The sequence below is a fragment of the Prenolepis imparis genome, unplaced genomic scaffold (genome assembly GCF_030444845.1).
Source record: "Prenolepis imparis isolate NDT839.2.m4 unplaced genomic scaffold, iyPreImpa1.0 SCAF_2, whole genome shotgun sequence".
Classification (NCBI taxonomy): Eukaryota; Metazoa; Arthropoda; class Insecta; order Hymenoptera; family Formicidae; genus Prenolepis; species Prenolepis imparis.
In genome coordinates, this window is record NW_028141160.1 from 18,074,864 (window position 1) to 18,101,763 (window position 26,900).

At 36.3% G+C, this 26,900-nt stretch overlaps 1 protein-coding gene and 1 non-coding gene across 3 annotated transcripts in view; both read left to right on the forward strand.

Annotated features, from left to right (window-relative positions):
• Thw (chitin-binding domain protein thawb) overlaps nucleotides 1–26,326 on the forward strand; it is a 45,567-nt gene extending 19,241 nt beyond the window's left edge. The window contains exons 2-8 of one of the 2 annotated variants that reach the window (XM_083031428.1): nucleotides 8,276–8,331; nucleotides 12,436–12,476; nucleotides 14,974–15,127; nucleotides 15,226–15,273; nucleotides 16,538–16,653; nucleotides 16,963–21,313; nucleotides 24,019–26,326. In XM_083031428.1, the coding sequence (XP_082887554.1) occupies nucleotides 8,301–8,331; nucleotides 12,436–12,476; nucleotides 14,974–15,127; nucleotides 15,226–15,273; nucleotides 16,538–16,653; nucleotides 16,963–21,313; nucleotides 24,019–24,314 (5,037 nt within the window). In that variant the 5' untranslated portion in view covers nucleotides 8,276–8,300 and the 3' untranslated portion in view covers nucleotides 24,315–26,326. The remainder of the gene's footprint in view (nucleotides 1–8,275; nucleotides 8,332–12,435; nucleotides 12,477–14,973; nucleotides 15,128–15,225; nucleotides 15,274–16,537; nucleotides 16,654–16,962; nucleotides 21,314–24,018) is intronic. The other variant, XM_083031429.1, reaches the window with a different exon arrangement.
• Trnaf-gaa (transfer RNA phenylalanine (anticodon GAA)) lies at nucleotides 6,480–6,552 on the forward strand. Its single transcript has one exon. It is a non-coding gene; the product is annotated as a tRNA-Phe (tRNA).
• Nucleotides 26,327–26,900: the final 574 nt, after the last annotated feature.

Sequence of the window (26,900 nt, forward strand, 5' to 3'; positions counted from 1 at the left end):
TTTGTTCTCCATTATAAACTTTACTTAATAAAACAATTTAAAGTAATTTAAGTTACTGCTGAAGTTATGTATATATAAAATATCAAGATTACTCTATTTCTTGATGAACTGAGGGAAAATATAATATCGGAAATTATCTCTACGTTTTCATAAATTAAAAATTGTTTTGAAAGTTTTACATTTTTTTCGAATTTTTTGATTTGTCGTACGTATTTTCTGTTCCAAAGTGGCGTTATTAAAAAATAAAATTTGATATATAAATTATTACAAGCTTTTATAATTTTTAACTATTTAAATTTTGAATTACATAAAATTCTGTTAACTCGAAATTATCCAAAGAATAAGAAGAAAGAATAGAATTTGGAGGAGAGGCCTTTTGATTAATAAATTTTTTAATCTTCCATCAAAAATTAATTCCAAGAATTCACGTTTCGATATTAAAGCTTTGGATGTGTGTTGTAAGATTTCAGTTCAATTTTCTTTATTTCCAAGAGATTTCCCGGAGAAAGTGTATGACTTCTGAGACATTTTGCATTCACATGCAACAACATCCGTGCGTTGTGCGCGCAACATTAAGCGCTTCATTAATGAGTAACGAAGTGCGACGCAGCGAAGCTGCAGCTCGTAAATCGAGAAGGAGAGAAGCAAACGTCGCACTTTCTCGCCCGTTCGCGTAGATGTTTCTCGTCTCAAATGTTCCCCGATAACCGGAGATCGAATCGTTCGTCAAAGTTTACGAGTCTTTCCTCCTCTTTTCTTCTCTCATCTTTAAATGGCACTCGCAATCTCCCCGGCTTCAAAACTGATATAATTATCAGACATGCTGAATTTTCGATGTCGCGGAAAATGTGCGCTTTTACACTTAATCGCGTGACATTTCCATTGCCAGGATTAAACGTGACAGGTGTTTGCAGTCTGAATTGATACAGACATTATGCCGGACTTTCAAACCGCCGACAATGAGACAACGCAATTAGAATGCCTATATACGTGAGCTCCTCTGAAAGCCGATTCGCTATATAAGAGCGATTGCGAGTCGCGGACGAATTAAAATAATAATCGGCCGTCGAGAATTCGAAATTCCAGACCGTCCCTAATGACGGCCCGGTCGTTCATAGTCGTGACTGCGACAAATGGATTCCCCGGTTCTTGGCGAGAATCCTGGCCGTCATCACCCCCGTTAATCGAGACATCACAACGTGAGATTACGCGAGATTACGATGCGGCTGTCGATAGTCTTTAATATTTCGAATTAAGTGGTTGCTCAACGTGAGCTTAGAGTGTCCCACAGATTTCACTCTGCCTGTAGACTGCTGTTAGATGATTTTGCATGCCTCGCGATGAATACGATTACGAATAGTGCACATATATGTATAGAATATGTGTATAGTAATATGCTATACAAATATAAAATAAGTATTTAAAAATACTGATAATTTAGTATTATCGATTACAAAAGAAATAATACATCATCATATGTATATATATCTAATTAAAATCGTTTAAAAATGTTTGTGCAGTTTAAATTAAAAAATATTATTCCGCACGCGATAGATATGATAAAAATTATAGCAGTATGTGTTCTTAAAAGCGGTAAAAAAATAGAATACGTAACGAATTAATGTTTAAACAAAGAATTGTTATTTTAAGTAACTCTGCGTGTAATTTCACATTTTGAGTCGCGCAAAAAGAAGATGATCTTCTTTATAATGTATATTTTACATCCGGACACAATATAAAAGCTTTGTGCAAAAAAATGACATTAAATCCACGCACCAGCGTGAGTAAAATACGTTAGTTTGTATTTCATATATAAAGCGTATTTGATAATGCGACTTAAACGCAAAATGTTCATGCATCACATAGAATGAGAGAATCAGAGATATATTATTCTCCTCTCACGTATATATGTATATATGTATATCGTGTAACGAGAGTAATTTTGTCTCTCGTCTGTGTCTATATCCGCGGATAATCAAAAGCATGAAACACATAATGTTACGCATATATTCTCGGGATAATTTAACATGTATAATAATACCTCAATTTTAAGTTTTTCAATTTTATTAATTTTTCATTAATAATCAATTAATTAATTCTCATTAATGGTTTGATTGTCGAAATTGTGATCGTTGCGCACAATCACATGATTTCATTATTATCTCTTTCCATTATTGCATATATTATTATTTAATTATTATAGAAATATTTTATTAATCTAATACATGGTAGTTTTTTTATAAAATATTCTTTTTCTCCATATCTTTCTGCGTATGTGTGAAGAGAGGAAAAGACATATTACTATCATAATTTATAATTTTTCATACCTTTTTACCGTACGATGTCGATGATTATTTTTGTCATTCCAAAACGAGACGATAATAATAATAATTTGACATACGTTAATCGGTTTTTTAGACAATCGCTACAAATGAACCCCAGTTTGTTTTCTACGAACGTTTTTTTGTGCCGTTGTATTTTATCGATTTATATAGGTGAATGAACGCACACGGATGTCAAACGTTTGCGTGACAAAAGCGGATGCAACGCCTCGCAATCTTGTAGAAAATGGCAATGATCTCGTGCTGATATTTCAGTTATTCGGCGAAGTATGACTGGACTGCGAGCGCGCACGAAGTTGCGCCGAAGAACGAACACGAAAGTGTTTTCGCTCACGGCAAGGATCGTTCTCAAGGATGATCCCGCGCTCCTCGCGCACGAGCTAGCTCATCTATGCGAAAAGGTGAAAGTTGAGCGAGGCACATCGTACCAGAGGGGTTTTTCATATTTAAAGGTCAACACTGATGGTCGACAATAACTGCGACTGTTTCTTCCGCTTACGTAGCAATTTTATGTCAATTTCTTCTATCGCTACGCGACGATATCGAGGGAAGAATATTTTGCAGGAACGTTGCAATTTTTTAATAAAAACTATGAAGAAAAATCAATATATCCGAGCGCGGTATATTGAACTATTGTAATATTTTGGAATGAAACAATAGCGTTGGAGAATACTCGACTTATTTTTAATCCGAGAGAAGCCGCAAGTTTGAAAAGTCTCGTTGTATCGTTAATTAAAAGATTACAGTCTTTTTTAAAAGTCGATACTTTGAAACTGTATTATTAATTACAACTTTATAAGAGTATTGATCTTATTATAATGGAAGAATGATTTCATTACGGATAAAAAGTTGATAGAGAGAGAGTCGTTTGCTATTTCAGTATATTACTCCTTGTTACAGCTTAATTTTCTTGAAATCTTAATAATTAATGTAAAACTCTTCATTCATAAAATAAAATTCTCAATTTGATCAATTAATCTTAACTCGAGATCTCTCGACCTAATCGTCACTCTATCATTATATTCGCAATTTTACACAGAATGTAAAAAATTAATTATTGATAAGTAAGAGGATATATACAGGGGAAAAATCTCGGAAAAATCATATGTGAAAGCGGCGCATTGAGTCGCTCGACGACTTTAGAGATGGTTTCAACGACTCTGTCGGCGATTGTGCATTTTTCACTTTCTTTCGTGCGAACGGGGTCCATTAATCGTCCGCCATATCTATTCGCTGAAAGGGGGAAGGCCGGTTTAAAAGAGCGCGCTTTTCCTCCTACATCTCGCGATGACTCCTCTCTCGCGGATTTTATAACGGCGCATCTCTCCCGCGTCCCACTATTTGACTCCGACTCCGCTCTCGCACGGGTGCTCTCTTGTTAATATCGTCGAACGAAAGTAAAAACTTTCGTTCGTCGTTGAATGGTGGTCTCGCGCGCGCTTCCTAGGAAGAAGATCCGCGTTAGTTACGTATTCGATCCCGTATAGCCTATGTACCCGAGTCAGGTCGCGACACTTTACTCGAGAGATACTTGTATAATGCTCAACTTACTTTCAATATGCTGCCAATATACTTACACAGCGTTATATCCGGTTATATCTCATATTATACGGATGCCATTTATCGTATTCTCAAATTACATTTGCGATAATTACGATGGTAAATTAATCCCGATTCTGGGATATTCATTGGCTCGCGAAATTAATCAAAATAAATTCGAAAAAAATTATTCACTAGAGATATATCATTTTAGAAATATGATATTTTTTTCTGATATAGAAATCTCTTTCTATGCGTTAGTTTTTTATCTCTTTCATTCTCCGTTATATTAAAAAACTTTTATGAAATTTTAAAAAATATTAGGTTAGTCTTGCAAATAACTGTATCTCGGATCATATAAAGTTGCAATAACTATTTCATTATTATCAACGTATATGGTTATAGTTATAATACAATGGTCTTTAATTAAATAACATTGAAAAATATTGTTAAGTGCGGAGCGCTTTCTATTTTATATACATTATAGTCATGCACGTGCGTTTATAAGCTTTCTATTATGCATTAGTTAGTTGCTAAGAGAAGCAGATGATGAAATTACATATGAACGTATTCATATCGTCATCATATTTAAATATGAACGTGAACTTTAAATACAAGTTGAGTAGACACATGTACCTATCTGTAAAATAAAAGTTATCATCTTTGAGAAAGAGATACTCTCGAAGAGTAATTAATTTTTCCATAAACGCCTTATGGCAATGACTTTTCTTAATAATCCCATAAGACTTTCATGGATAACAGGTTGGAGCTGATCAGTTGTTAGCCTACATCTTCAATTTCCTTTTGTTCCCTAATGTGCAGCTTCTCGAATCTCTCTCGAGATTTCCTACTCGAGGAATTTGATTGATTTGCTACGATTTCCGTGGAATTTCAACGGAGTTCGGTGATACCGCGACTAGAAGCTCCTCCCTACATAGAATAGATATAGATGTTTAAGGACTAAAAGAGAAGATTAGCTCTTGGTCTCGGTGAAAGTACGTCATTACGACGCTCGTCGTGATCACGTCATTGGACTTTGCTTAAATTGCATTGGAAATAAGACGCCCATCTGTCGATTTCCACTGTAATTACTGAGGTCTCATCGTGACGAAAACTGTAGGCGGCGAAATCGTGATTGTGGTGACAAAAAGAAAGGAAAATTATTGGATAATTTCACATCCTACAATCCAACGTTAATCGGAAATTATTTCTGACAAATTTAAACGTCACTAAATTATACATTGATTCTCCCATTCACTTTGAAACTAAATAAGATATCACGCTGTGAGATGCTTCATTCGTGTATCGAGATATATATTTTGTAATAGATATTTATTATAGGTATTACTTTTCCAAGATTATCATGTTTAACACAAATTATTAATATTATATTCGTTAATGAATATTTGATTTTTCATAAAGCTAAAGTTTATTAAATAAAATTTATTAAATTTAGATTACAAAAAAAACAAAAAATCTTTGATTTTGTTATTTTACAAATTAATTTTAATATGTACAAACATTGCTTATATTTTACACACATATACATAGGTACATATACAGGATGTTTCTTAAACATATGTCAAAAATTCAAGGGATGATTCCTGGGGCCATTTTATGAAAATTTATATCTCTGATGATTTTTCGGAAATTGTTTTGTTTCAAAGATACAGGGCGATAAGAATTTACAAGAAATACAATATTTTTATTATATTTTTATTTTTATTAATACAATATTTTTAATCTGGCATCACTGTGTATGGTAACAATAAAGAAGTTCTTTGAACATTACATTAATAACTTTTACAGGTATTATTTTCTTATAAATTTTTATCGCCCTGTATCTTCAAAACAAAGTAATTTTCAAAAAATCATCAAAAGGTATAAATTTTCATTAAATGACTCGAGGAATCATTCTTTGAATTTTTGACATATGTTTAAGAAACACCTTGTATATATGTATGTATGTATGTAAATAAATATATAATTTATTATAATTAATTTAATTTATTAATAAATTTTTTATTTAAAAACTTATTTAAAAGCGTATTATTTTCTAGCTTAACTATTACGATCAAATTTTTCTCTATATTTTTAATGTTTTAATTAATAAAGTTTATTCTCCATAATAATTAAATAATTTAATTTCTATTTCTCTTTGTAATCTTTTTCAGTTTAGTAAGTGGAGAAGAATTCTTGATTTTAAAGCTGAGAATATTAGCAATAGCATTTTTTAACAATTGTTCATTTTACCTCTCTTTATACAGTGCTGATAACGTAACATTAATAATTAAATTGCTAATTAAACATTGATAATTAAATGTGAATAATTAAACTGATAATTAAATATTTCCGATAATATAATCGCATATTAATATATTGCGAAATAGAACATAATTGCAAGTCGAAATAATTCAGTTAGCAGAACATTAGAGTAAAAAATTAAATATTCACTTAGTTCGATCCTTGGTAAATCATTTTTATTATTAAATATAATTCATATATATATATATATATATATATATATATATATATATAAAGAGAAAGTATAGAAAAAAGTCGCCTTATCATTGTTCTTCACGACCTAACTTATTAGAAGCCGAAATAGCTCAGTTGGGAGAGCGTTAGACTGAAGATCTAAATGTCCCTGGTTCGATCCCGGGTTTCGGCAAGTTAATTTTTGCTATTAGATATGATTCAGAGATAGAGATAGATTTTATTTTTGTTCAGCAAAAAAATTATCTTGGTTATTTTGTTTTTTTATTTTATTTTTTGTACATGTGTGTGTGCAAATCTCGTTTTTACACTGCACAAATTTTTTATCTTTCTATATGTTGTCATAGTCTCATTTCTTATTAATTAAAAAAATATTTAAATGTTTAATATATTAAATAATAATTTGATAAAATTAATATATTAAATAATAATTTGATAAAATTTACAATTCCGTACATAATTACCAGATACGGTGTACGTTGGAGTTTTGGCGAAAAACTATAAAATCACATCGAGAAATAAGTAATTATAGATTTTTTCCCCAATTCAATCAATTAATAATTTCCTTAACCTTTCAGTTAAATGTCTTTAAGATCACGTTTAAATAACGGCTATATTATTAAATTATTGCGTATACGAATAGAGATTTCTCTTTATGCTTGTATTCTCTTAATGCTTGTGTAAAGCCGTCGACCTAGCCCCAGGCTCCGATTGTATCATTCGCGTGAGCAAGGATGCGATTATATCGATAATAATGGTTCTCGATGCAGAAGTCAGCAACGCGTAATTCACGATTCAACGACCTGTTCATTGAGTCTAAATCGGTGAGCTGCGTATACGTTCGGCATAACTAAATTATACGCGCAGATTGCAATTATACACATTCATTGCGCGTTCACTGCTTGTTCACGATGAGGCAAGATATTTGACACGACTGACACATGTCGCAATCCATTGTATGTTGAAGTATTAACATTAAACTTCTCGCACATCTCTAATAGATTACACAGAGTGTGTTTCAAAATCGGTGTCGCTTCTTTCACGTCTTTCACGAATTCTTTGAGACGTTTCTTTTTCCTGTCAACAAGAATGTCACATACAAAAATATGTACAGACACCTTTTGAAGCAAATAAAAATAAAAATATTCTATATATATATATATATATATATATATTCTCGTTTTCTTTTAAAATATATCTCTCTTCGCAAGAGATCCTCTTTCTCTATTTCTAAAATAAATTACAGTTAATAAACACCGAATTCGTGTTCGAAACAATTTTCGAAATGGCCAAAGTAACTATTTGTTGCGAAATGTCGATAGGTGTGTCCATCAATCATTATCACGAACTAGAGCGACCGCTCCATATATTACTTAACGCTATTGCATATTTATCGTACATAATTATGCGCCCGTTCCAGATTCGAGCTCTTCGATCTGGACCCAGCTTCCTACGCGCACGCGTTTTCCTCCTGAAATTTCAACTGCCTTCTCTTATCTCTTTGCTTATTACCTCATCGACCGACATAGACCGATATTGCTCACGGTATTCTGAAACGCGCGCCGCTCTCCTGGAACAATTACCTTTTAATTAGATTTCTGTTTCGGAAACACAGAATATATTTCACAAAGCTGTTCTACACATCGATACACTATTTTAGTTTCCATTTTATCTGACATTTTGCTCGTTCCAAAAAAAGAGAAAGAGAGGGAGAGAAATACTGTATAATCGATTATTTCTATTAATATAATTTGATTATTTATAACAATGAGCGAGTTCTTCTCGTTTTATTCTGATTTAAGAAATTTTTATTTTAAATGTGTATATTATATCATTAATAAAATTACGATATTATTATTATACTTGTTCAATAAATTATATTCTAATGTTATTTGCAGAGTCGTGGCTGACGATCTACCAAACATGTTGCGCCTTGTGGTCCTTTTCTTTCTATGTAAGTATACTTTAAATTATTTTCCATTGTATGTTTTCTATGATATTGCACATACATTTTTGATAAGTCAATAATATCAAAGAAACTGTAGCAACAGTCATATTTGTTTCAACCGGATTATTTTTCCTGTAATAATGGGACAACAATAAAAATTCCTAATATATTGCTGTGTTATTTAGATTGTTTAAATTGAATAATCAGATTATTCAGGAATTTATATAGAAATCATATTTATATAGAAAATTATTATTTATCGATTACATATCTTTTTTTTATATTTGTGTTAAATGAATAATTTAGAGAAAGATACTTTCCTTCTCTCTGAAATTTTTGTTTGTAATATTTCTTTAAATTTAAATTCGCTACAATTAAATATATATGTGTAAAATAAGATTTTCAAGAAATAATTTCATTTTTTTTAGATAAAACAGATTTTTAGCAAATTACTATATTATTTTATATTACGTCGAATATTACGTATAAATTTTTATTTGCTTCGTTTCATCTATCGGTGGAAAAGCGAATGAATATTGGATATTAATTAAAGGAACGCCATCGGAGAAACAAATGTATGTTACACGACACACACTCGCACGATTCGTGAGCTTTATTCTTCAATGAATCAATTCATTCAACGACAAATAAATGAAAGAAAAATTTCCTCTTTCGTGCTTGTACGTATTGAGGTCGTTTTCTTTTTATCGTCCTTTATCTTCTTCACGGTTGTCTGGCATTTAAAGGATCGGCGCGAATACGGGGATACAATCGGCGAAATGGCATTTGCGCTCGCGCACCGTCGTGATGGTCATCGGCCATCAGTGGTGGACAAACGATTAATCTCACAATCAGTTGTGCTGCGCGGGGGTGTGTTTATATATAGATGTGTATGAAAGATTATCCGATATTTTTATTTATTATTTTTCTCCCTTATCGCCACCGCTTATCTATGCTTCGGTGGCCGATAATTATAGACCAATCGTGTAGCTATATCTCTGACAAGCGTGGGAGCGTCGTGGCATCCTGTCGCGCGTGGATAAAGTCAAGGATTTGCTTCCGCGGCGAAGGTGAATCCGACGGAGGGATCGCCCGGGATTTATGGCCGTTTATACTCGTCGCTTCTCTCTCTTCTGCGCGGAGGAGCATACAATCTGCGGTACAGGAAGATCGATGTTGTTGACTCACCGACCATTCACGCGGCATTTGTCACCCCGCTTGTCGTTGCCTCTATCGTAGAAATATGGAAATTTTATTTGCCTTCTCGGGGAATTTGCGTACAAAAGACTCTCGGGGAAATGGCATGCTTAAAAGCCATGTAAGAGAAAACCGTATGAGAGGCAATTAAGTTTTATTTATTTACAAACCTGATTGTGTTCTGTCGAATAAATATTCCTACAGCGCTCGTGAAAATTATATTGCAGTATAAATTAATTAAAATTAAAGTTTTATCTGTCATTAAATCTTTCGTTCATTCTTCGAAGATATTAATGTAATTTTAGCTTATGAGATGCTACCCAATAGTTCTCGAAATATGTTAATAAAATAAATTACACTTATCTTATTCACCACTGATATTTTTTCAAAGTCCTCTGGAAAACGTATATATCAATCCCAACATTTCTGTTATGATTTGAATGCGTCCTGAAAACTTTCTTCGTCAGAGTGTTCATCACTGTCCGCTATTTGGTTTGGATATCCCCTATACGCTGTCAAATCTTCGACCCTTCCATTTTGATTTTTATTTTTGAAAAGAGGAAAAAGCCGTCAGGAGGAATGTCCACAGAAATGGCGCACAAAGCATTGGATCCTTCATCACGACAACACACACGTCTCCTGCTAAAACACAGTTTTTGGCATCCAGCACAGTAACCATCTTTCTTTTATTCGTCAGATTTGACCCCTTGCGAATTCTTCGTAATAAAGACTCTGACGAAGAAAGATTTTCAGGACGCAAATCATGGCAGCATTAAGATCGATGTATACGCTGTCAGGGGATTACTTTGAAAGTGATGGTGAAATAACACAGGATACGTGTAATTTATTTTATATTAATTTATTAACATATTTTGAGAACTTTTGGGTGGTACTTTGTATTATTAATATTATTACATAGATAAAAATAATTTTTTCGAATAATGTAATTAATTACAAGTAAGCAAATTTAGCGTAAAAAAGATTTTAGTAATTGAGAAATCAGTTTAGGAACAATAATATTAATGCAGAAAAGAATATTCAATCTCATCAAGGATATTTGTCTCTGTACTTCCGATAAGATTTTTCCATAAAATTTCATGCGCCGCAACGTGTTACTGTCGCAATAACGAAATGGAGAAATATTGGATTAAGTGAAGGACCTACTGAATAACGTTTGAGAAACCTCTCGACACAGCGAAGTAGAAAAGTTCGCAAGACTACTTCGTTGGAAATGCGCGATTCGATATCCGGGACTTAGCGCAAGTATGCGCGGAAAATTTTTCATCGCCGTGAAAGTTCGTCGCTTACCTTACCCTGAAACTTTGCACGTTCTCCACGATCTCGTAGAAAATTTCGCGGAGCAAGTTACGACTTCGTCCTATCACTTTTTACCCATCTTTAGTACTCCGTCGCGTTCTAGCATTTTCCAATAACGTTCCGTAGGTATGACTTTATTTTCGATGTCGTTAAGTTTCTTTTTATCTTCTCGGAAGCTTTGGAGAAGTTTCAAGTGCTTGAATCATTGCCAGAATCGATAATGAGGCTTTCGAGAATCGAAAAAAATATGTTTTACAATTAAACAAAATATATAGATATAAATATGAGCCGCTTGAACAATTTGTTTTCAAACTGTATATGCATTGCGAAAAGCATTTTTATGAGAGCGGTGAAAATATTTGTATGCTTGGGATGACGAGGAGTATAGAGTATCGCCTGCTTTATTAAATACCACGCGAATTTCTAATACCGGCATGTCAAATGTGCGCAAAACAACAAAGTGGCGATGGCCCCTGAACTCCACCCGAGCTTTTACGTTCTGTTTATATAACGTGTCACGGCTATCACGCGCTTTCTCTCGATTACAAATCCTTTTACCACTTTTTTCATCTAATAGTGACAGTTTAATTGAATATCACAATATTTCCTCAATTTTCAACGGTCTATACCCTTATAACAATAACTCGCGATTTAAGAGATCTCGTCAAAGTAAAGTCAATTTAAAATCGATTGCTAAATGTTTGAAGAAATAAATATTATAATTATATATTACATTTATTCTTGAAACACTTTTTTTTAACTCTGTGTGTAACAAAGATGCTTTAGATAATCAAATATTTTTATATCTCAAGTCTGATCTAAAATTTAAAAATATTGAAGTACAAAAAAGAGAGAGCGAGCGTTTTTATAATAAACATTTCATGTTTTCTTCACTTTCTATAGTTATTTTTTCATTTTTTGGGTCTCCTATCGATATATATGTAGTAGTATCGATATTATGTGTATATGTGCATCTCTATACATATACCGTTATTTCCCGATACGCATATTCAAAATACTCTTGAAAAAAAAACCATTTCAGCAACCATTTTTTTGTTGAATATGTAAAAAGCGCTGGTTTCAGTCATAAAACAGAATTGTTCATGAACCGAAATAAATTTTGACAAGTTCGATATAATGTTTTCTTTCTCACCCTCACTATTTTTCTTTTTTTTTCTTTTTCAATATATATGCACACATATGCATCTATGATCTTGCTCTACGTATAGTTTATCTGTGTCGAATAAAGAAAGGAGAGGAAACGATATATATATGCAATCTCTATCATAATACCCGCGAGATTATACGGGCGTATCGATCGTATGCGATCCTGCTGGTATATGCTTTGTCGTTGATAAGCTTCTTTATTCAACGATGGGAACGGCCTGGACGTTACTGTCGTCCGCCATTTTCATAAGGTTGTAGTACGAATCTACGAATGCAACGGCTATACAAATATATGCTACGGTTTCTATAGAACAGCTTGTGTGTGGAACATTCGGATTATAGGCGACCGCGACTCGGTGACCTAATTTCGCACAGGGCGAAATACATGATTGTTTAATCCCGGCTCTAATTCTCGCTTCCGACTTTCAGGTATCGCTGCTAGTTACACACCTGGCCATTGTGAGGCAAGGGTAAGTGCATTTGTTTTTGTTTCTCAAATTTATTATAACGAGATGTTACGGAATAAAAACGGCAATATGCTTCTAATGTTTACTTTCGATTGTTTATATCTATTATATATCTGTCATTTATCGATGTGTAATTTAAAGTAGTAGGATATATCTCTCTTTCTTAAATAACAACTGCATTTGGTATAATTTTAATTGGTATAGTATTTATATCTTGATGTGAGAATATAAAAGATGTTAATCATCTTATATCAATTTTTATATTCAAATAGTCATGAATAAAGAGAGATATTTTCGTATATTTTTGTCACTGAAAGCTCAATTATTTATATATCAGAGATGAATTTATCTCATGAATACAAAAATCTTTTAATCTTATAAAAATAAACTACCTAGAGATTCCATTAGAAATATTACAATATTCTTACAGAATACTTTTAACTTTAAATTAGATTGGAGTATGTCATTCTTATTCAGAGAACGTCAAATATTCTGACGGGAAAAATAACCCTGGCTAAGGTGCTGTTTTTTGCTATTTTTCGCAACATCTCTTAGAATATAAAATTATTTTCGCGTGAGTAGTCTAGGCTTGAATTTGTCTATTAATCGATCCCTTTGATTACTTGTTTATATATATATATATATAATTATCTAATATATTATATTATATAATTTTTCTTTCTAGTTTATTTACGCGGTAAATTGTTCTTTTCCGTTGCAATTGAAACTTTATTGTTAGTTAAATCTGAGATTAATTTTATAATTAATCTCAATTTTACGCAACTTTCAATCTCTATTCTCAATTTCATGAAAATGTTGTTTAATTTGTTACACAGTGATAATTTCAGTACAATACACGATATTCCAAGTTTAATATTAAATTTCTGACTTTCGTACAACTCATAAAGTTGGCGCACAGACGATGAAGTCCTTATTCTATATTCACAAATTATCCTTCTCGCTATATATCGACTTTCGCGGATTCGCCGGACGCGCGAGAGAGGCAAAAGCTTTTAATCGATAGTTTAAAAACACCGGTCGGAATATTTATCGTGGATTTTCTCTTAATTTTACGTATAAAGAAGTAGTAGTAGTAAAATCGCGGCCGAACGCGATGTTCTCGTAAATATTCAAGCGGTGCTAATCTGAAGACCGAGCGGTTCCAATCAGGCGGTTCTTTGAACGCTTGGAGTTAATTAGGCGGCTAAGTAATTAAAGTCCCTGCGGCCCTTATTTCAAGTAATGCAATCTAACTTTCGTGGAATTCCGTACGGGAGGGGGTTGTTGTAACGCGACGCTTATTGCGACGATTTACGATTCGCGAGCGATCGATTCGGAAAGAGGGCGTAAAGCTTTGGTGAACGCGAACTTATGTTTCCCTTCGCTTCTTTACGGATGTGACGCGGATTTTAAATTACGCGGAAGAGTCTCGGATCTAATTACAGAGAGAGAGAGAGAATGACAATTCTCGCGAAAAATCGCTCTAGGATAGAATTGCGATGCTAAATTCCCCAAGTTCCTAGCTTTGAAGTCGCCGGTAATTGTCGCCTAATAAACGCGACAATGGTCAATACGCAACGAGATCGATACAACGAGCGCGTTCACCGATTAACCGTGATTTACACGAGGCATACGCGTAAGGGGGTAACAACGCGTATAGGGGTAACAGGGTGCTTCGGCCTGTGTGTAGCGAAATTTAATCAAACTTTCAGCATCCCTATGGGATATATACGAGTTGTGCAGTATCGAATTTCATCGCGTGCGTGCGGGATATATACCTCCGCGTTTCTCTCTCTTGTTTTCGCGTTTTCGTTCGCGTCTCGTATATGGTTTTCATTCCACGCACAAAATCGATAGCGCTTAACGCACAACTCGTTCGGGCGTGCAAGTGCATAAATTGATTTCTCTAATTATTAACACTTCTCGTAAATACGCCGCGATTCAAATATATATCCGTGTATATCCCCGAGTACTGCGAGGATTCAAGAGAGGAATTATTTTTTTTTATAGTGGGATATTTTTCTGGCACATTCTTTTCAATATAGATGATCTGGCAAACTAAATCCTGGCTTCATTTATTCATTTTTCGCGAATCGTGAATGGTTGCATTGGTCGAAAAAAATTGAGGCAAAACTGATATATTGACATTCTGATCGCGCTTGACTTTATAAGTTTCTGATCAAAGTAATTTTGATGGTTAAATATTTTAACTTTGATAAAAAATATTAAAATGATATAGAAGTTGACGGAGACATAATTTAACTAGAGAGACTAATGATGAGTTGAAGCAAAAAATGTCGTATTTTCTAAAAAGAAAAGACGCTTATGTTAATTTTAATAATAAAATATTATTAAAAGAATTGAAATAGAATAATATAAACAACCAAAGAGGTTTACAATTCGAATTGAAAGTAGCATACTTTTCGTGAAATTCACCGTATGAAATTCGAGTGCTTTTGTGGAAAGTAGTTTTACGTTCTAAGAATGTATTACGTTCCAGGCATCGCGAGATGTCGAGCATGCGAGACTGCCAGAGTTCCTCACGGAATTGGACCTGTCGAGTCTCGAGGCATCCGAGGAAGACGTCGAAGCGTTGAAGAAAATCGTGAAAAGGCTGGCGCCCGAGAAGAACGGCGAGTACCAAGTTTACCAAGGTTTTCTCAGAACTATCCTACTAACCTCGAGACTACATCGCTAATATTTTCTCTTTTACGACCTGACTAAAGCGACTCGTTTTTTCTCCCATTGCCAGTCTTCTTCGGTAACGAGGACCTTCTCAAGGAGTGGCTCAAAGGAGCGGGTATTATTATTTTGAGCGTTGGTGCTCCTTCCTTGCACGTTTCATCTTTTTGGCGTCTCTACGAAATTTCTCCCTTCTATCTCATCATTTGTTTAAAAAAATTGTTTGACTCTCAACGTTTAAACTCTCCTCTATAGAAATCGTTCAAATAATAAAATTACTCTCTGTGAAACAATTAAAAATTTTTTGAAAATACATGAGATGTGTGTAATATTGTGAATTTATCTACTTTATTTCCGCGCTTATTAATTGCTTACTAATTGTAAAGTTTGGATTAAAATTGTAGATGACCGTGAGCGTAAAGTATCATAAATATGGATAAAAAGTTATGAATATCTCCTTTGCTCATATCTTCTATCCGGGCATAAAATTAATATTTATTTATTCTATTTTTTTTCTGCGGCGTTTCGCAGTGTTATCTTTTCCCATGTATGCATTTGCATCATGCACGCTGTATTATTTGCTCTCTGCATGTAAACATAACGTCATGTACAGTCATGTAAATGCTTCTCGAGCGCTTCTACAAGATGCATGTATGTGTAAATATTTACCGTAAATTTATCGTAAAGCTTGTTCGGTGAATTTGAAGCATTCCGTATCACACGCGACACCGTTTCGATCGTCGCGGAAAAGGGAAACGAGAGCACATATCCTCCAAATCATCTCACCGAAGCGTCAGAAATTACGTAAGGGGTCCGTGTAAGAGCGAAAGTCATTGAATGCGTGCGAATATCTCGGGGCGATCGGACTGCGTTTCTGCTTTCCCACGAAGTGCAATTTTTCGTTTTACGAACGATTGTGCTTACGACGTGCTCTTCGTGACTTTCCGCTAAAGTGACAGACTTTCTACGGACAGACTTCGTGCCACGGCTATTCTAGTACGATCTGTTGTTTCTCCAAAACCGTGACGTAATTCGCGTCGCGTTATATACGTCCGTCAAATTAAATTTCCGAAATTTCCGCACGCGCTACGCGACAGGTAATCTATCGCTCATTTATCATCCCTTCCGCCCGTGAAGTGCCAGATTTTAAACTCCGATCTATATATATCTGGTTGGCTTCAAAGTCCTCGTTTCGCGGTGGAATTTTGCGGAAAAATCGATGACACGCGAGCTCGCACGACTCGTATAAAAGTTCGAGCGATTATATCGCAATATTCATACTTTAGAAGCATGTTCGCGAAAACATGCAGTGGAAAGACCGCGTGTACGTTGATATAACACTAAGCGCTATAAAATTTAATAACGCTCCACTTTGTACTCAGACGTGACAGGACAGCCCGGGGTGGATTATCCAGCTCTCACGTCGATTCCAGCCACTTCATTCAGCTGTCGCGGTTTAAGGGGCGGATATTACGCGGATTTAGAGACAAATTGCCAAGTAAGTGACATTGATAGTATAGTGTATATTAGTATTTCGCTCAGCTAAATGGTTCGATTAAAAGTCTCCTAGAGAGACTTGCGCTTAATCACAGAGAAAATTATTATAAATATTCATCAGAAAAATGATACAAGCGTCAAAGTAATATAAAATTTTTTAAATAAAGAATTTAAATTTTTTTTTGCTGCATTTTGAATTATTTTTATATTTATATAAAAAAATTGATCCAAGTTTAATAATAGTATTTATATATTTTTGTTTCTCTTATCCATGAAAGACGTGATATTGATGCTGAATATATAATTTCAGGTATTCCACATTTGCGACAATGGACGGAAGATCTCGTTCCTGTGTCCCAACGGTACCATCTTTCAACAGTCGCAGCTTATATGCGACTGGTGGTTCAAAGTGGACTGTAGCAAGTCTACGGAACTGTACGAACAGAGCGCCGAGCAGTTGGCCGAGGAGGAGAAGAAACGCGCGGATGCGAGGAAAATAAAGTCTGAGTATCATCGCGAACAGCAGGATAACGCGGATTACTACGAAAATACCCAGAATGTCGACTACGACGGCAGGCAAAACGGCAGGACAAATCCGTACAGTCAGTCCGCCGTCAATCAGAATCAAATTCCGGCGAAGCAGGAGGAATTAAAGTCCGCCCAGCACTTTAGATCGAACAGCAATCGAGATTCCGGTCGTTATTTCCAAGAGAACAGCGCGAACGCGTTGCGAACTAACGAGAAAACGAGTCAAACGTCCGAGAGCTTCAACCAGCAACCGAAGCAACGACAATATAACGACGGTGGCTCGAATTATCAGACGAACAGTAGACAGAGAAATCAGCTGGTGGACACGCAGGGGGGCGGTAAGTCCAACTACGAGCAGGGGAATAAGTTCCAGGACAGTCGGCAGAATTATCAGAGTAACTCGCAGGATTATCGGTCGGATCAGAATGCGCCACGTAACAACAACGAGAAGCCAGGATTCAGAGGTGGGAAGTTGCGACCCTCGACCAGAAACAATCTGTTCGGTTCCAGTCAATCGCAGAAGTCCACGCCGGTCTACATGGAGACGACGACCTTCCGGACGACGACCTCGGCGCCTCCGAAGGAATACCAGCAGTTCGCGGAAAGCGCCGCGTTCGTGTCGAATCGAGGAGGTCGCTTCAACTCGGCCAAATCTGAGAGCAATCGGCAGTTCTATTATCATTCGTACGATTATCACGATCATTCCACTACCGTCGATTATCGCGATCACGAGACAACCACCTTGAGAAATCAGGAGACCGAGACAGTGTCCTTCACGCCGAAAACGAACGCTCCCGCATTCCCGGGGCCTACGTTCGCTCCTATTTATAAACCCAAGACGACGACGTTGCCGCCTTACGAAACGACGTTGCAATACACGCCGACCACCGAGACGTCCTTCTACAGTACTTCCTATTACGGACAAGACGATACTCCGGAAACCACCGTTTACGGCAACATCGTGACCGTCACGTCGTCCTCCGCAGACGAATATACATCTGCGGAGTCCTATGATACACATAGCGATTTGCAGACGCCTCCCGCGATAGGAAGGGTGCCGCCGCTCACCGGAAATTATCAAAATCAGCAATATAAAGTGACCAATCAGAGGGACACCGAACGCGACACAGCCTCTTTCGGGACGACGCGTCCGTACGTAAATACAGAGAGCTATCGGCAAAATGCACCGACTAATGTCACATCGGCAAATTATCAAAATGCGAATAATATAGCGGATATTGAAACGAAAGGTACAACGAGGGATCCCTGGCGCGCGTCCTCGCAGAACTTCCGGCAAAATTCTATCAGCTCGACCGAGAAGCCATGGAAGAGCACGAACGCTTATCAGCCGAACGGATCCACCAGCAAGACCTTAAGCCCTTATGACACGAGTTTCACTTACAAGCAAGGAAAAGTCCTGTCTACTTTAGGTCCTTATATACCGTTTACCAAGAATTATGTTTACTCGACGATGACCACGACTCCGACACCGAAACCGTCGGCTACCGCACCGACTTACAGCTCCACCTTAACCAATTATCGGATAACGGCGAGCAGTCTTTTGCCCAAGATGAAATCTTCACCTTCGACGAGTAAGCCTAAAGACAGAGCGACTTACCTGCCCGAGGTGAGCAGCAAACGACCAACGACCTTCGAAGATAGGCCGTACGCCGAACGGGAACACGCGCTTAGCATGTTGCACTCTCTTCAGGGTCTGGAGAACAACGCGAACGGTCTCAGCGAGCTCGAGAAGAAGAGTGGATCCGATCGAAACTTGGCACCCGGCCCGTCTACCTTGCACTCGTTAGCCCTGTACTTCGCCACAGCTGGTGACAATCTCGACTTGAACGAGACTTCCGAGTCCACCGCGAGCGTCGAGAATCGGGAGGTTGAGGAAACAGGAGACGACCATAACGTGTCCATCGAATTACCGATCAACATCCTCACGCAACACACAATCGCGTCATACGCCGAGCTGTTCAATCTGAACAACGCGCTCGAGGGAAACGCCACGATAGCCGAATTCGTGGCGGAGGTCGACAACGTCGCCAGCGAGATCGAGGACGACGACGACAACGACGACGACGACGATCTTGAAATCGAGCAGAGCGAAGGTCCAGTGAACGGCGCGAAGAGATCGAATAATACTAAATTGCGCGAGCTGGCCCAGGTCTTCACTCACGCTCTATCGGCATACTTGCAGAACCCGGACACCTTCAAGAAGGTCCTCACGGAGATTAGACCTACTCAACCTCCAGTGACGACGACTGATGACGGTCAATACGAGACGACGACGTTGTATCCGACCACGGCGGAGGAGTACTCGTCGGTGACCAAGGAGAAGGATGAAGTCCTGGACTTCTCGGATGACACGGACGCGTCCAGAAGACGCAAGCCGTCTACCGTATTTTCTACCACTTTACAACCGCCTACGACCACCGATAGATCGTACTTGTCTTACTACACGACGCCGTACGACGATTCAACGAGTGAGACCCGCAGACCGATTTACTATCCGAGTACGACGCTGTTACCTCCCGGTTCGACTTCATCGTACGAATCGGAAGATTACGTCGAATCGTCGACGCAGAGTGGCAACACGTTCGCCTTCGAAGTAAATCGCGCTTTCACCACCACTATAGATAACATTCACAATTATGACAGCGACACGAGAGACTCGACTGATCTGTCACCGGTGTACGATAATTATTTCCCGTTGGATGAAGACGAAAATCGAGATAAGATCTCTCGCAATAAAACAGCGAAAACCTTCCAACCGTATGGCAAGAACGTTAAGCCGAAGGACGCTACGCCTATAACCAATTACGTGGCGTCGTCGACGCTGGCATCTTTCCAGCAACCCGTAGGAACGACCTCGTCCAGCTGGGGCAAAGGTTCCGCTGGAGCTAAACCTGTGCAAGATCTGACGCCGCCTCATTATCAGCGCTTTGGTAACGTGAAGAGTTTCGAGATATCGAATAGCATCGTGCCGAATCAAATACGCTCGACGACACCTCTGCCGAAGAGCAAGCCTTCCTACGATACAGCCAGCACTACCGGTCAGCCTTTCAGGATACGTTATTACGATTCGACAACGAAGGCGCCCGAGGATCGGAAGACCAGCCCCGAGTCTCTCGTCACGGCTCGCAGCTCGTATGTGAAGTACAGGAACAGCTACAATCGTATAGAGAACAATCGCGCGGAAGGTACTCGTAAGCCTGCGGCAAACCTGGCGACAACTGCAGCAACGATGATTCGAAACAACGTCGGGACCTTGGATCCGATCACCGCGACCGTCAGTGACGTCACTCCGTATACCTCTACCGTTGTTCGCGCTACTTCCGGCAAACCAACCGGCACATCGTCCACCAGACATCCCAGTTCGCTGAACAACGATCACTGGACCTCCTCGCCCATGGTCACTCAGCTGTGGGAGACGACGGTATTCGTGGATCCCCGGCACATCAATCATGGTCTTCAGTCTAGCATGGACATCGCGAGATCGCCCACCACCGACAACAGCATCGGCGAAGAAACGGAACGCACAGTGACTACCACGAGATCGCCGATATTGTTCACCGAGGTAGATATCGACGGAACTACAGAAGCACGGACTACTAGTACGCCGAGTCCCTGGCAATGGGCGACGAACGGCAACGATTCACCGGTGACGTTCACTCTGTTACCGACGACCTTCGCTGCGGAGAACACGGCGACGCCGACGCCGATTATCACGACCCACGCATCCAGCATCACGACCACGATAACGTCCTCGGTGACGTCGACCAGTTCCGTCCCTCGAGACAACCTAACGTCCACTTTGCTACCTTTTTCGGCGAACGTGTTGAATACCACCGAGAACGAGGTAATCAAGGCGCAGGAGATGTTTGGCAAGCTGAACGAGACGAGTTCCAACATGCTAATGCGAGTGATGAAGCAGGCCGACAGTAACGAGACAGTGAGACAGCTAGTGCTGTTGCTGATAAGTCACTGCAACGCACCTAAAGACAAGACGACGGAACAGGAGAAGGAACAGCTGCTGGACGCTCTTCTAAGATTGCCCGTTAACGAGTTCAGTTCCGAAGAATCGCGAGAGATCGTCGCCGGTATCACCAGACTTAATCTTCCTAGTGGTACGTTATGTTAATGATAATTTAGAATATATAATAAATTTATATATAATTAATTTTAATTAGAATATATATTTATAATTTATTAAAATATTAATTTTTTAATTCTCGGCATTTCAACACTTTTTATTAAGCGACGATAATGTATATTATACATATATAAGTATCAAATATTAAGAATATAACAGATACATATTTATTGCTACTGACGACTCATTTTATATGAAACTTCTATAATATTATAACACACACACTGAAATAGAATAAATCATACAACCTTTACTATTATCTTATCGATGAATAAGAGTTCTCGGCATAATAAATATGTCTTTTGTTAACTTCAATACGAGATAATAATTTCTGTAAGAATTGTAAGAATATAATAGAGTAGGTATGCTTCTCTTGAAGATGAAAATCAATATTAGAGTATCAAGAATTCATTGCTTTTTTTCTTTCTCCATGATTTATATAATTTTTTTGTTAATCGAGATAATCGAGACTAATTACGATTTTATTGACGAAAAGATTTATTAATATTTTTTGATAGAAATTAGCTACTTTAAACTCGGTTAATATTTTTGACAGTTATCGGTTGATTTCTGCCAAAAAAATATTAATCGAGGATAAAGTATTATGACATATTATTTACAATATATATTACTATTTTAATTTTTATAACATATTATTACTTTGAAATTTAATTAGCAAATTAAGGTTTTAGTAATATTTTTTGACAAAAATCAGCATATATATATATATATAATATACAATATATATATATTGTATATTATATGTAAATACACTATAACAATATATATGTATATAAGATGTTCGATAATAATCGCTTCACTCATTGTATGCAAGTAAAGCGGATTGAACCGAGTAGAAAAGTCCTTTTTATATTTTATGCGATCTTCGTAAACTTTGCAATAAATAATGAAAAATTAATTAAAATCATCAGCGGATTAATATTAATATACATCACCTATAACGTTATTTTATTGTTGAGAATTTAGAAAAAGACAAATGATATATACACATTTATTTCCTACATTCATACTTGTAGAAAATGCTCAAAATTACACTAACGATATGTTGGTGCGTCGCGTGCGTGAATAACCAACAATAAAACGAATAAAATAAATGTGTGTGTGTATGTAAAGCCGAACGATGCTTATTCGTGCCTTTAAAAAAAAAATACCAATAAAGTGAGGAGGGTGCAAAAAAAATTAAAATAGAAATACGAGAAGAAAGGTCAATGCTCGAAACTACACGATATAATCGCGTGTCATCATGTGAGTAAAATTGAATGAAATACATTTGTGTGAGTAAAAAAATAGAGTCTTAAATCGCGATAAGAAATATATAGAAAAGGCTTTCTTCTCATCTTTTTCTTATTCTCTTCGCGTCCTTCTCACTTTATCTCTATTGTTTTTTAAAAGGCACGCTCGTTCGACTTTACATTTACTACACACACATTTATTTCATTCATTTAGTTACGCACGCGATTAAAATGTCATATGTAATTTCGAACATTTTCTACGAGTGTGTGTGAATTTAGGAAATAAATGTGTATTCATCATTTATGTCCTTTTTGAATTTTCGACAATAAAATAGCGTTCTAATTGACATATACTAATATTAATCCGCGCGCTGATAATTAATTTTTCATTATTTATTGTGAAGATCGCAAAACAATAGAGGGAACTTTCCTACTCGATTTAATTCATTCTTCCTGTACGATGGGTGAGTGATTATTACCGGATATTCTGTATATATACAATTTCTATATAAATTATTTATTTTTATTATAAGTATACTAAAACAACACAAGCGCGTTCTACACGCGCGCGTGCCATTCCTCGATTTTATATAAAAAAGAATATTTTTATATAAAGTTTGTTTAAACTTAATTACATTTTTTGACATAAATATTAATAAAGCGTTAATTTGTTAATTAAATTTTAAAATAATAATAGGTTATAAAAATTAAAGTAGCAATATATTGTAAATAATATGCCTTATCTGCGATTAATATTTTTTGACAGAAATCAACTGATAATTGTCAAAAATATATGTATATGTCGAGTTTAAGAAATTATAACATATTTTATTTAAAACATATTATTATTTTAATTTTTATAAAATATTTCACAACATAATTTTATAGCATATTTAACAGTTAATTTCTGTCTAAAAATATTATTCAAGTTTAAAGTATTATAATACAGACGCGCGAATGTAAAGGAAGCGCAGATATTTTGATCGAAAGATTGTTGTAGAAAATTCTATTTTTTTGTTCTCTTTTAAAGATTTAAATAATGAATTTTTATGCATTGCATAATTAATTCACATATATTTATGCATGCATTGCAATCAACGCATAAAAAAATATATATTAATTTATTGTGCAATGCATAAAAATTTAGTATTTAAATCTAAAACAGAAAGTGCGAACAAAAAAAATAGAATTTTCTACAAGAATCTTTTGATAATCGAGATAATCACATTATTATTTTTTGAAATTAGCTACTTTTTAAACTCGGTTAATATTTTTGACAGTTATCAGCTGATTTCTATCAAAAAATATAACCATGGGGATGTAATGTTGTTCATATTTGTGCAATACTGTTTATTTTATCAGTTTATCTTTTTGCTTATCAGGCGTAACAATATTTTCACATAGATAATATTTTTATTGTTTATAGGAAAGACACGAGCGATCATTATATCGAATTCTACGGCGGCGACGACGAGAGCTCCGCGAACGTCCGCGAGACCCACGTCGTCCACACCATCCATCACCACGTTCCGCAGTAAGACTGGACGGAAGTTCCGGACGACGAAGACGACAGAGAGCGCCCACAATTTCGCCAGGAGATCGGACGATGCTGTTCAGACGGACACAAACAACTCCTTAGCGGAGGACGAGACCATCGCGTCCGACAACCGAGCTCTCGAGCTCCTCAGGTCGCTGTACACGATAGCTGCCAAGTGGGGCTGAGGACCCGCAGAATCGACGACCGATCGGAACTACGCGCGTGTCGGAAGACTCGCGAGATGAAGATCTCGCGGAAGTATTAGAAGACGATCCATCTCTGTCGATACGTTTCTCGAAGTAGATCGTTGCTGTCACCTCGTCATTTCGTCTAGCCTAAATTCGAAGAGGGTTCGTAGAGTGCGAACCCGGTGAATCGGTTTTGATCTCGGCCCGTAAATCGACGTGATAAATCTGATCTACGAATGTTTTCTCGAAAGGTACGAAAGATATCGCTATTTATTGAATACCGTTCAAAAATCCACAATGTGATTATCATTGACTTTTATTGTTCAAAAATCCGCAATGTGATTATCATTGACTTTTATTGTTATTTTTTGAGAAGAGAAATTCTTGTTTTATTACAAATGTTTGAATTTATTTTACATTTGACATGTGGAAATTGGAAAATTAGATTCGAGCTAAAGATTTGGTCTTATCTTTGATCTTGGATCAATAATATGTCGTTACGACAGCGAAGTTCGATTTAATTTAGGGCTGAGATTGACACCCGCGCTCGCGGATATTAAGTAGATCGTTGTAACGATTTATCAATTTTTCTCAAAATACAATCTGTGACGGCTGCTTGGTACCCGCGATCGAGCGTAACTCGTGTCGGTTAATATGCGGAGTCCCGATCGATCATCGATCGATGAAAATCGCGGTATAATAATAATTAACCGGCTGTAGTCCGACAAGTTAAGATTATGTATTTGCTCTCGCCGTCCTTTTTTATTAAGAATAAAACATCGATCGCCTCGAAACATCGCCAACTGTTACTTGCAAAAAAAATGCCTGCCATACTCTTCATCCTTTCTATTCAACGACTTTTGCGTGAATGCTACTACCGTGTATGAATATCCAATTTAACTCTCTCGTTATCGAATAATTTTAATTGCTTAGCAAAGTATTTTAATACGTTTTACTTATTTTTAGCATGTAATGATGCAATAACAAGGAATTCTTGAATTTTTTCCTTTATAATAATTTTACAAGCTTGCATAGTTGTCAAAGAATCATTTGTCAATAATTATTTGTTAAAAAGTATTATTCATATGTTGAAAAAAATTGATTTTATTTCATCGGTAAACAATTCGATGAAAGTGTAATCCTTTCATTTAAATCTGTTCCATATGTCATTGGAATAAATAGTTGATAGAATTTTATTGCTGATATAAGAACACACGAGAGAAACACACAAACAGTGGTTATTATATTCGAAAGGCGATTATACGTGTAAAACAGTGAATGTGCATACCAGCATAAAAGGATTTTTATGATTCATCCGCTCCGCTCTTCTCACAATATTGCCAAGTACATTCATCAAATTGCTACTCGTCTTTGTTGAATAACATGCGAAATTGGCGGAATGTGTGATGGCACGTGGTGAATTGCACCGTACGCTTATGGTTATTCGTACCGGTTGGACTTTATATAGGTATACGTGACACAATTTCGCCCTCTTCCCGCGTATCTTTCCAATTCCAGGTCACTTTCCAGGTCCTCTTTCGAAATCCGCGCTAATTCACAGACAGCGAATTAATTCCCACCAGCGGGATTAAATTGATATTCGCGGGTTGCGTCGTACGAACCCTCATCATCATCCCAAACAAAACTGCCGTCGAACTGTTGTTACGTTCAGTATTACGAAAAAGACTCTCCCCGAAGAGGATCCGCCCAACATCTCCATCGGCGGATTCGCGAAATTATTTATTCAATCATATATCTTCGCGTTATCGCGATTCCTACGTCCCGGCTAACAGTAAGCTACATTGTATCTTTCTTGAAATTACGGTGTTGGTAACGTTCTCTTTCGTTTGGGTATTTCGAGATCGGCTTCTTCATTCGATCCCGAAATGTCCAAACGAGGTTTCTAGGTTATTATTTAAGTACCGCGACTCTTAGCGACTTGTAGCTGTATCGACTTTATGTAATATACCTTTGTACAGTATGTGAATAAATATACAGGGTTTTGTTTACCCATGTTTTACCTGTCAAATGTTCCTTATAGTATTTTTATTGATTATATATTTTATATATATATTTCTTTTTTATACTCTTTATTCTAGGATGAAACCGCGTCATAGTTCATTACCAACATCGTTCTTAAAAGAATAAACATGTGACATTTATTGCATTTTTTAATCTACTAAATAATTAATATATTAAATAATATATGTCATTGATTTTAATTATCTATTAAATATTAAATTTATTTCTGATATTTATGGTACTTTGAACATGTAAACTTTAATAGACTTTTAAGGTGACTTTTTTTGAAATAAACTTTTAATTGAGATTTAATTTACAAAAATGTAACTGAATATTTTAATATATATTTTAGAAATTTTTTTTACAATACCTTTTATTACGTCAAAAATAGTGATACTTGATATTTTTGATGAAAGGCATGTGCCATAAATTAAAGCTCGCTATTTGTGGTAAGGAAAACATCATTAATAATGATAAAATATTGATCTAAAAGTCTGAATTAAATACGGAAATATTTCAACCTTTTAGGAAATTATTTGCGCTCTAAATATAGACCGCTGC